The sequence below is a fragment of the Lithobates pipiens genome, unplaced genomic scaffold, assembly GCF_037356315.1.
Source record: "Lithobates pipiens isolate NorthernLeopardFrog02 unplaced genomic scaffold, aLitPip1_a1.2 Scaffold_16, whole genome shotgun sequence".
Classification (NCBI taxonomy): Eukaryota; Metazoa; Chordata; class Amphibia; order Anura; family Ranidae; genus Lithobates; species Lithobates pipiens.
Window position 1 is genome coordinate 250396978 of NW_027507748.1, and position 12680 is coordinate 250409657.

At 43.8% G+C, this 12680-nt stretch overlaps 1 protein-coding gene across 4 annotated transcripts in view; it reads left to right on the forward strand.

Annotated features, from left to right (window-relative positions):
• CNTN2 (contactin 2) overlaps positions 1–12680 on the forward strand; it is a 393010-nt gene that overhangs the window by 359457 nt on the left and 20873 nt on the right. For all 4 annotated transcript variants that reach the window (XM_077481283.1, XM_077481285.1, XM_077481286.1 and 1 more), the window contains one exon: positions 9458–9570. In XM_077481283.1, the coding sequence (XP_077337409.1) occupies positions 9458–9570 (113 nt within the window). The remainder of the gene's footprint in view (positions 1–9457; positions 9571–12680) is intronic.

Sequence of the window (12680 nt, forward strand, 5' to 3'; positions counted from 1 at the left end):
TACCCCATTCAAAAAGTGTCCGAGCTCACCATCCCCCCACGTGATCTTATCACTCCCCATCAAAATTCTTATATGGTGGGATCGTAATCCCTCCGTAGCACCCATCATGCCCTACCGAAAAAAAAAAAAAGAAAAAACTTATATATAGGTCCCCCCCCAACCCACCCCCCCCAATCCCACACGCCCAACTCAACTATAAAGTCTCATTACCCCTTCTAGTGTAAAATTGTGTGTGCTATTTTTTCGCCATATGGCATCACAGTGTTCTATATCCATAGTGCTATACCTCAACTTTAATCATTTCATTTTTCCCCCACCCTGCTCGAGCGGCGGGCGGCAACAATTTAACCTCCCGTCCCTTTACCAAGATGGGCTCACAAATAGAATTGTTTCCAATAGCATACCTACATATAATTATATTCTCTCATACAACCCCCCCTCCGACCCCCACACCCCCACCTTCCCACCGTGTCTATAACCGTGTCTTTATATACAAAACAACTCATCTTATAGTACACAATTTCTCATAATACAAAAAAAAAAAAAGGGGGATGTACCCTCTTCCTTTTTACTCCTCCCCCCTCCCTCAACCCCCCCCTCACAACTCTTCCATAACACCTCGTTTACTGCTTCAAATGTGAAATTATATAGGCTATTATTTACTTTGTGATATCGCAGTGCTCTATACTCCATAGTATTTTACCCCATTACTAATCAATTTATCATATCATTTTGCCCATCTCACCAAAGCAACAAGTTGTAGCATTAAAGCTCCCCAATCCTTCAGCGAGATGGGTACATAAAAAAAAATAAAAAATATTTTCAAAAATACATACACAAAAATGTACCTTCCCCCTTACAACCCCCCCCCCCAACCCCCACACCCCCCTCTCCCGCCTTTCCAGAAAAAACAACCTCTCCTCTCCCCCCCCCCCCCCAATAATAATAAAAAAAAAAAAAAGGGCTAATACAGGCCGACTCTAAGTATCATTAAAGGGCCTCTTTGTGTTCCTCCAGCCAGTTCACGGCCTCCTGGGGGGAGTTAAAGAAAATTGTTGAGCCCAAAGCAGACACTCGGAGTCGGGCTGGATACAATAGGGCATACATTATCTTATGCGATTTCAGGGTGCGTTTAACAGGAATAAACTCCGCTCTCAGTTTCTGTAAGTCCGGTGAAAAATCTGGATAGAATGACACCCTAGTCTCCTTGTAGAAGATGTCTCCCAATCCCCTAACCCTCCGCATCAAGATCACTCGATCGTTATAATTGATAAATTTCAATATCATTGGCCTACAGCGTCCCTCCGAGAAATTAGATCTAGGAGGAACTCTGTAGGCTCTTTCGATGCTGGAGGGCGAGGAGAAGGAGACATCTCCCAGTAATTCCTTAAACCAATTTTCCAAAAAAATTACGGGGTCTGAACCCTCGCTTCCCTCTGGCAAGCCAATTAGTCGCACATTGTTCCTGCGGTTCTTATTGTCCATGTCATCAATTTTGGATGCCTGTGCGACAATTTGTTTCTGAAGAATGGCTATTTTTTCCTGGAGGGGAGATAGTTCATCTTCCACCGTGCTTAATCTTCCCTCTAGGGCGTCTATTCTGTCGATGGTATTGCTTAATTGTTGACTCATAGCGTGCAGTTCATTTTGGATATTACTCAGTTGACTGTCCAGCCCAGAAATAGAATTCTTACAGTCATTAACCGCCAGCAGTATCTCTCGTAAAGTCGGTTCCCCACCCCCCCCCAGGTTTTTGGGCCGTACTACTGTCCTCCTGGGATGGCTCACCTACCCCACCTCCCGGCAGTGGGGTACCAGGATCCAGTGAGGGGCGACCTGCACTCCTTCTGTCCCCCACTGGCCCCTGCGTTTTAAATTGACCTGGTAGATGATGTTGAACTTTCCTGCCTGGAGAAGTTGCATGAGCAAAGCGCTCGAGTTTCAAGGCCGCGGAGGCTTGATTTAGCTTTTCTTTGGCAGCACGTGTTTTTTGATTTCCCTCTCCATGGGATGTATCTTCTATCGCTCTTTTGCTAAGCATGGTAAAGTCCACGTAAAGGAGTCACCAAATCAGCGGAAGGTAGTAATAAAGCAGTTTGTATCGCTAAATCAATTCTCCCAACAAAAAGGCCCGATTTTTCAGCAAAAGGACCTTGAGGGAGGGCTAGTCAATTCACCAAGCGCGCAGCACCTGGATCCTAGATTAATTATATTTACATTTATGGGGTAGACTTGCTTCAGCCAGCGATTATCAGAGGTAAAGCCGATAGGGAGAGGCAAACATTAAGAAGTAACCAAGTCTCTACTACACAGGTTCTTAACTTTCACCCCACTAAGTTATATAGCGTTTCTCACCACACTGCAACCAAAGTTCTTTCATCCATAGAGCTGGCGGATGTCACCGGGAGATTTGCTCGTCCGAGGCGATCGTAGTGCTCTCTCCGCGTGCCCTCGTGCGGCGTTGTAAGCGTTCGTCTATCCTCGGATCTCCGGGCGGATCTCCGACCGGGCTCCCGCGGTAGCGAAACCTAGCGCGGAATCCTCCTCGGGTTCTTCCAATGATCTCCGTCCGTGCTGCGCAGCCGTCGTGATAACGCACGCTCCAAGTCAATCGTTCGTTACGGAGCTACGATAGAGGGAGCCAGGGAGCGGCAGCTGTATCCACCAGCGAGCTACGTTCCTCGCATCGCAGGGCGGAGGCTAGGAGCTCGGACACACTCGCACTCCTGCTCACTCACTCACGCCCATCTCCATCCTTATCAGTTGGATCTTTAAATATGTGCGCATTATCCAAGGGACAAGTCAGGTTTTTATTCACGCAAGAAACAGCCACATCAACAGATGGGACCCCCCACTTCTTGGTGAAACTTTCCTCCAGAGGATAATGCATAGAAAACCTTTTAGGAGGAGCAAACAGTTTATGGGGATGTCCCCAATCCTCATACAACAATTTATCCATTAAGGGATGAATTGGGAAGGAATAGGCAGTCTGTGGGGCTTTCCTGACTCCCAGGGAAGAAACAAAGGACGTAGCGACTTCAGCAGCAGGCATTCTGAATGTGGTACGCACCAATTCAGTATAATACCGCACCTGTTTTCTGAGCGCCTGGGAGGAGGGCACTCTCTCCTCTTCCTCTGATTCCTCCGACTGCTCAAGATCCCTGTCCCAAGATAGGGATCTCTCCTCATTGTCAGAAGAATCATCTGAGAGAGGAATCTCAGCAGAAGGAGGGGATCTACCCCTTTTCCTGCTATCTTTCAGGGAAACAGAAATAAAATTCATTATTCTCCCTTCAAAACCCTCCAATGTAGCCCTAAGGGAGTCCTCAGTGACACATACCGGAGCTGACACAACCTGACAGGGGCACTGACTCGTCCTGAGAGGCTGGCTCCAGTCTTGCAGGGGGGATGGTAACTTACAGGCACTTTTAGAACCCCTGGACCTAGGCGGTGATTTACCAGTGCTCTTGTTACCTCCCCCTGAGACCCTCTTACGAGGAGACATAGTCCTAAGCTACAAAGCAGAGGTACTAGTACAAAGTGCAATCACTGTTGTGCTTAAAGTCTCACAAGAAATATATATGCTTAAACTGCACAACCTGATGCTGAGTAGGTGTCTAAGGTTTGCCTGGATCCAATCCCCTGGGATGATTACTGCCCACAGCTCCTGTGTCTCCACTTACAGCCCCCTGATGCTCTGGGCTTTTTAAAACTGCCGCCTGGCGCCTGCGCAGTACAGCGCCGTGCACACTGACGTGCACGGCTCACAACCACACTCCCCCCTCCACCATTAGGCCGGGAGCGCGCCCGGCGCGCATGCACGAGGACTGCGGAATCCAGGGGGGGAAAGGGAAACTCCATCGGAGCTGCGTGGGACCCCCAGACTACGTGGGACCCCTGTATTACCTATATTGTGGCAGGGACTGCAGTGGAGACGTGAGACAGCTGGAGAACCAGGCTTCACTGAGCGTGTGTACTGAAAGGCCTGTAAGTATGCATCAGTCTGCTCTTACTCCCTCTAGTGGTGAAAACCAGGTAAGACATACAACTACTCAAAATTAAGAAATCCATCATATTATTATATATATAGGATTAACTTTCCTTACCTGTCCTCGCCGCAGGAATTGCTGAAACAGACAAATTACAGCCTTCACCCATCATGGCGGGCAGTGTTAGCCAACCTTCAGGTTTATCTGGGGCTCTTTCTCAGAAGAGCCTCCTACCTGGACCATGTAAAAGACTGTCAGAAACTTTCGTGCGCACTGTGTAAACAGTACACCAAGTCTGGTTTTCCCAGAGCCCAGTCTTCCAATAGGAGAGGACTTACAGGCCAAGCCTCGTTTCTTCGGCTGACAAAGCCCGGGTACCATATCATCTTGGGAGTCAAATATCGGCCCGAGATATGGATCCGGTTTGTTGTAGCCCTTAGGCCCCCGCAGGGACCTGCACAGAGCTTTCTTCATAGCACATGTTTTACGTGACCAACCACCATAGACACTGGCGAAAAAACTGAGGTGCCTCCCATATGGGAGGGGTTATATAGGGGAGGAATTCTCCTTAATTGGGGTTAACCAGTGTCCAATCACCAGAGGTGCCTATATAACCCACTATGTAATGAAGCTCCTGTGTCCCGTGATGTATGATCAAGAAATATATATATATATATATATATATATATATATATATTACTGTCACCAGTTAGTGTCCTTGATCACTGCCACACCAGTCATATGGTGACATTGTACTGCTCTGGTGGCAGTAAGTAAAATAGAAAAAAATCATTATTATTTTTATTTAATTTTTACATACTGTCACCAGTCCTGGATTTTTGCCATACCAGTCATATTGTCCCTAAGCACTGCCACACCAGTTACAGTGTCCATGTATGCATAATTTAAGCTCCTTGAAAGCCAAAGGTGCTCCTTGGATTTTGGGCACCTATATGCATATAGACTGTGAAAAAAGTATCACGCATTTGGTATTCCCGTACTCAGGAGGCATAGTAGAATGTGTTTTGTGATTGTGTATGCTTATGCTGTGTGTGAAAAATTACAACTTTGTGAAAAAAATTATTTAATTTCTTAATTTTCCAAAAAAATTACAACTTCAAAAAATTTACCATGCCTCATACTACATACCTTAGACTGTCTACTTTCCAAAAAGGGGTTATTTTGGGGAGTATTTGTATGGTCATGGCACTTCAAGAAATGAAGTTTGTACATCAGGATTGATCAATTTTCAAATGTGTATATATATAGTTTGTAGATTTTATAAATTTCACACAGACTAAATAAGATACTGTACACTGATTTGGGTTATTTTTACCAAAGAAATGTAGCAGAATACATTATAGCCTGAATTTATGAACGATTTAATTGCAAAATTTGATAACAGAAAAAGAAAAGCTGGGTTTGTTTTTTGTTTTTTTCAAAATGTTTGGTAAATTTTAATTTATATAGCAAAAAAGAAAAAAACAGTGTGTTATATTCTTAATATCTAAATTTTAATTGGCTTTATTATACTTTATTTAGAATATGAATTCTCCATTGTGTGAAAGGAAAACTTTGAATCAATTAATCCTATGTTATGACTTGTGGTAATTGAAAAAGTAAACATTTAAAACCTGTCAGGATTTTGATGAATATTGTATATCTTATATATGCTTTTAGAGATCTATGCCTATGTAACTGATATGTTTAGTTTCACTTCCCCCACTTTATTAGTATGTTCAGCTGTGTTGAGTATTACCAGATGTTATGGTAACCACTCTTTAGCCCACACCCTTGTGAAGGAGGGTTTATTCTTTTGGCGCAAATTTAGAAATCTGTTTTATATAAGCAAAAGTTAGGTGGGAAGACTTCCTGTTGGATCCTACTCTCGCAACTAAACAGACTCTCAGCAAACATACATCTCAGCTACATTCAGCATACAAAGGGTTATTCGGCCATTTTAGATAGACTTCAATAGAACACATGGTCAAGCTTGAAGTATTATATATTTGAAAAGAAAGAAAGATGCTAATAATTTTATCATTGTACTATTTTTTGTAAGAATTCTTTTCCATTTAAGTGTGTACAATAAAAACACACTTTTTGATTTACGCTGACTCAGAACTAATTAAGGAAATTCGTCTCACAATCTCAATCGGTCTCACCAGATATATATAAGAGATATATATACATTTTCAAATATTTTTACACAGTGATAATTAGGTACCACATTAAACCCCAATCTGTATAAAAAAAGATACAATTTTTTTTGGGTACAGTGTTGCATGACTAGTAATTGCCATTCAAATTGTGACAGTGCCGAAATCTGGAAATTGGCCTGGGCAGAAAGGAGGTGTAAGTGCCTGGTATTGAAGTGGTTAAATAATACGGTAGATTGACAGGCAGGAATTCCCAGTAAACGTAGCCAGGGGGCTGTAAGGGGGAAGGGGAGGGTTTGGAGGTACTAAAAAAGGCAATTGTGCTTAAGCATTTCAAAGAGAGCACATACTTTTTTGTGAATTCCTTAAAAAAATAGTGCACTTCCTGATATGTAAGTGTGCCTAGGCACTCCTGTGACTACAGGCTTATAACTATATATATATATCTGCCGTGTGAAATCTAATCCTCTGGTTCCTCTGACTGCTAGAATCACAAGATTTGGAGTAAGATTTGGTGATGTCACTCCTGTTCTGTTCATTGTTCTCCTGTCTGGAGGTTCTGACATGAGGAAGCAAAACCTACCTCTACCAAGATGGCTGCCTCCACACAGCGAGGCATGCCAAGTCAGTAGGCTAATATTAGCTGCAGGGAGACCACATTGGTGACTACTGGTGACAATACTGGTGGCAATACTGGTGACTAGTGCTTTCCTCTCTGCCTACCTTTTTTGGGCACATTTTCTAGAGTTCAGTTCCTTTTATGTAAGAAGCCACTTGGATGAGCGAGCCTCGGAATGGTTTCAGCATTTAGGAACAGTCTTGAATGAGACTAACCCACTTATGCCTCGTACGCACGATCAAACAATCCGGTGCCCCTGTGTGTGGGCTCCGGCTGACTTTTTTTACCCAAAAGTCCGGCGGACTAAAAGTATTTTTGCACTCCAATCTGTCCACCGGACTCGCATTTCGGCAGACAATCCGGCCGTGTGTGTGCGAGTCCGCCCGGGGAAAAGTCCGCTTATTTTGAGCGCGTCTCCAGGTAGCAGGGGCCAGCGAAGGAGGCGTCACTGGCACCGTCACCTGGTATGGACTTAAAGGCTTGTAAAAGAGCTTCTTCTAGCTCTTTTACAAGCAGTGGCCCAGTCTTCTGTCGCCGCTGTTGCCGTCTTCTCTTCTTCTCTTCAGATGTTGCCTCGTCGCTGTCTCTGCTCACAATGACGGGGACGCAGCGCACGCTGACTTATATAGGGACATCGCCGGATGTACAGGTGAATGGATAGGGGTACATTGCACCCCATACTCATTCACATAGGGTGGGGGGGCCGGTATCCAGAGGCCCCCTTTTTCAGCTTCAGACCCCGACAACCAACGGCCAGGGTTGTCGGGAAGAGGCCCTTGTCCTCATCAACATGGGGACAAGGTGCTTTGGGGTGGGAGGGCCGCGCGGTCCCCCTTCCCCAAGGCACCCCCCCCATGTTGAAGGCACGCGGCCTGATATGGCTCAGGAGGAGGGGGTGCTCGCTCGTCCCCACCCCCTTTACTGGCCGGCCGGGTAGCGTGCTCGGATAAGGGTCTGATATGGACCTAGGGGGGACCCCCACGCCGATTTTTCGGCGTAGGGGTTCCCCTTTAAGTCCATACCAGGTGACGGGCCAGCGACGTCTCCTTCGCTGGCCCCAGCTACCTGGAGACATGCTCAAAATGAGTGGACTTTCCTCCACGCGTGTGGGCGAGTCCGTTCATTTCAAAAGTACGGCGGATAGTCCGGCGGACTTAGTACGCCGTATTAGTCCTCTGAAAAAGTGCCGTGTGTGGGCAAGTAGCTCGTTCGGAAAGTCCGGCAGAAAGTCCGCCAGACTAAGTCCGCCAGATAGTCTGCTACGTGTGCACGCGGCATTAGTCATACCATGACCTGAAAAACTTAAAACCTTCACAGACATGTTGATCACAAAAAATAATGATTTCTCTAATGTATCTTATCCAAATACAGGTCAAGCATTGGATCCATTATTAGGGAACATTTTCTGAAACACATACATTTATATATTAATATCATATGCCATAGAAATGTAAGAAAAACCTTAGCTGTGATTTAAGTATAAAGTAATGCACTTGAATTACTAACTACTTGAATACTAGCCTTTAATACCTATTCATTACCAGGTCATTTTCTGGTTATAGGCACTCTGATAGACACGCTAACTAAATCGATGTTACATAGTTAGTCAGGTTGAAAAAAGACACAAGTCCATCCAGTTCAACCTTAAAAACAATATGTATACCGTTTTTGAGCCAAATAGAGCTTTCTTTTGGTGGTATATAAGAACCACTTGTTTTTTTGTTTTTTGAAGGGGGAAAAGCCTGAAAAAAAGTTTTTATTAGTTTATGTTAACATAAAAATACCAGGGCAATATAAAAATCCCTCAATTTATCTCTTTTTGGAGAGTAGAAAACATATTTTTTTACCACAGGTTTTGTAAAATAATAAGAAAAATGCCGGTAATTATGGGGGTTAAAGCATGGAGCTTGGTAATGGTGCAAATGATTGTACAGGTCACACGCAGTGGAAGGATATAGATGAAGGGGATTACATGCAGATGTGCAGGATAAGGGAGGTGAAGGGTAATATACAGGATACATACTGAGACAGGTGTGAAGATCATGTTTTTTAGGTGCTTAGAGGTGAGAGAAAGAGTTTTAGCAAAGCCTCCATGACTAAGCCATGAAGGTAGGGGGGCGAAACATGTTGGGGGAGTGGCCTGGATGGAATTAGACAGAGGCTGCTCACTTAATACACACTGGGCCTATATGGTGTGCGGTGGCTGAGATTTTTCTCTATTCTATATTGTTCCGTGGTTTAAAAAAACAATCTCAGTGAAAATGAATGGATCAGCAGCAGTTTCTGTGGATCCCTTCACTTCCTATTCATAACTTGCTACAATTTCTATACTTCCTGTCTTGTAAGATTAAGGGATGGGATCAACAATGTAAATAGTAGCATGTGATCGCTGGGATTGGCTATCAGTGTGATCACAAGGTACCAAGCAGCTTGGATCAGCTTGGTACCGTACCCTGTGTCTATATACCTACTTGTCTAATGACTGCTTGGTACACAGCGATTAGCTTAACTAACTAAAGGTGTTTTCTCCATCCATGTTTATAAACGACGCTAGAGAAATAACAGTACACCAACCCACTGTTTAGAAATTTCCTTTGGTAGAACACCAGTTGCAGCATACGCCTCCAAAAAACAAAATGACAAAGAAATGAATGATGTTTAGAATGTTTTAACTTAATTTCGTTCTGCAGCTCCTAAGAGACCTCCACGTAATATTTCCTGGACACTTTCCCGCTCCAGTATTACCATCAAGTGGGATCCAGTGATAGCAATGAAGAATGAGTCCCCTGTAACAGGATACAAGGTAACAGAGTGCTGCAAATGTAACACCCACACTTTTGCATAGATGTTATAGATCTTGAAATCCAGAAATTTTATACACGATATATACTGTATACACGTATATATATTCTGCTGACAGAAGTTGTTCCACAACACCCATTCATGTCAATGCTCGGGTTGCTATAGTAGTAGTACACCAGTGAGCACATAAGAAATGTTTTAAAATATTTTATTACGTTGCTGAAGTTGCACTACCATAGGACATGGTTGTCAACCTCTGGCAAAACATGTGAAATTTAGGCCGGGTTCACACTGATGCAGTCTTCCGCATCACATGTCATTTGTACAGGAATTGCACCAGATTCCTGTGCAAATAACATGCAAAGTCAGTGTGTTGCGAACTGAGCCATGCATTATGCACGGCTCAATTTGCACTGGATCTGCACCAAAAATGTGCAGGACCCTTTTTTTTTTTTTTTTTTGTCTGCACTGAAATCGGATTGCATGGATGTTCAGATTAATGCTATTCGATTCCACAGTTCGCACTGCATTCTGCGAACCGATTTTGGGGTGGCATTAACTTTATGTTCGCAGAGCACAGTGTGAACTGCCTGCGATTCTGTTGCGGTGCGAAATCACTGTGGTTCCCACACCCCATCATTGTGAACTGAGCCTTACTGACGGAGCACATTTTTTTACTGACAACCTGAGCTCCCATTAAAAATGATAGTCAATATTTAAATAGTATAAACACAATATGGAAACACTGACAATATCCATAACAAGTAATTTGCCTAGTTTACACCTATAAAAGTCAACACAGCATTACAAATTATCAGCGCCTGATATTTACGGCCAGTTGTAAAAGTCACTGATTTTTACTGTCAGTAAATTTACTGGTGGCTAGCAACCCTGCCATAGGACCCTACCAATCCCTGCAAAGAGTCCATACATTAATTCTGCATCAGTGGTAGATCTACCTACAAATGAAAAAAAAAAAATGTAGAGTTTTTTTTGAAAAAAGGAGCAAAAATGATTAAGGAACAAATGAGAATGTACAAAAAAGTATAAATATTAGTACAGATACTAATAGAAAATAATCAGCAGAAAAATAATGGCTAAGAAGACATGAGAGGAAGGCATTAAATAGGGCTGATTGGGTTAGCTAAGCATTACTGAAGCATTAAAATGTGATATATAGCAGACCTGGGACTTCTATCAGTTTCTGGCCGAGAACTGGTTAAAGCTTGTAGGAGGAGTTTTCATTCTCCACTGACTGTCCTATGAGGCCGCATGACTCCTGACACTCTGCAGAGTGTCCCCGAGGCTCTGTACAATCGGGAGATGGATTGGGGACCGTGGAAGAATGGGAGAATCAGAGATAACATGATCGAACAGTCTTTTTACACAATGCACAGTGAGTATATTAACCACTTCACCCCCGGACCATTTTGCTGGCTTAAGACCAGACCACTTTTTGTGATTTGGCACTGCGTCGCTTTAACTGACAATTCCGACGTGGCTTCCAAACAAAATTCACGTCCTTTTTTCCCCACAAATAGAGCTTTCTTTTGGTGGTATTTGATCACCCCTAAACAAAATTGACTTCCTTTTTTCCCCACAAATAGAGCTTTCTTTTGGTAGTATTTGATCACCCCTGCGGTTTTTATTTTTTGCGCTATAAACAAAAATAGAGCGACAATTTTGAAAAAAATGCATTATTTTTTACTTTTTGTTATAAATATTCCCCAAAAATATATAAAAAAAAATGTTTTCCCTCAGTTTAGGCCAATACATATTCTTCTACATATTTTTGGTAAAAAAATCGCAATAAGCAATTGATTGGTTTGCGCAAAAGTTATAGCGTTTACAAAATAGGGGATAGTTTTATGTCATTTTTATTAATAATTTATTTTTTACTAGTAATGGCGGCAATCAGCGATTTTTATTGTGACTGTGACATTATGGCGGACACATCGGACATTTTTGACACATTTTTGGGACCATTGTAATTTATACAGCAATCACTGCAATACAAATGCCGTAATTTCTGTGTAAATGACACTGGCAGTGAAGGGGTTAAGCAGTGGGTGGCAGTGTAGGGGTTAATTGTTCCTAGGGGCATGTTACTAACTGTTGGGGGCTGGGCTTTCTTTTAGTGAACACTGATCTCTGCTCCAATCACATGGAGCAGAGATCAGCATCACTTGTTGCTAGGCAGAACTGGGAGATGCTGTTTACAATGGCTTCTCCTAGTTCAGCCGCCCTGTGAGACGATCACGGGGGTCCCGACTGGCGGCGCGCTCGTGATGGCAGGGCGGAAAATTTAAAGGGACGTACAGGTATGCCCATTTGCCTGCCCGTGCCATTCTGCCGACGTACAGCAGCGTGCGCCAGTCGGGAAGTGGTTAAAGGGGTTGTAAAGGTAAATGTTTTTTCACCTTAATGCATTCTATGCATTAAGGTGAAAAAACATCTCACACTGCCCGCGCCCCCAGTCCCCCCGTTTTACTTACCTGACCCCTCGAAAATCCCGCGCTCGCCCCCGCCGTCCTCTTCGCCGCTCAGCCTGGCCGCTGATTGGCTGGAGTGGATGGATTGAAAGCAGCGCAGCCATTGGCTCGCGCTGCTGTCAATCACATCCAATGACGCAGCGCGCCGGGGGGAGGGGCCTTGTGATACAGCGAGCGGCTATAGCCGCCGGCTGTATCACGGGAGCGCGCCCGCAGTGCTTCTCACCAATGCGAGGGAGCTCGCATTAACGTGAGAAGCACCTGCGGGAGGAAGCAGAGACAGCCGCCGAGGGACCCCAGAAGAGCAGGTTCGGGGCCACTCTGTGCAAAACGAGCTGCACAGTGGAGGTAAGTATGACATGTTTGTTATTTTAAAAAAATAAAAATTTTTACTTTACAACCCCTTTAAGCATGCTTTACTGCATATGCAGACCAATTTTACTGTTGTGGATTTAGTAACACTTTAGATAGGAACACAGTCTATTTACTTTATTTAGTTAAAGTGATAGAAAAGGTTATTTTTTATTTTTTAAATAAACATGTTATACTTACCTGCTCTGTGCAATGGCTTTGCACAGTGGAGCTCCGATCCTCTACTTCTTGGGTCTCCCACCAGTGC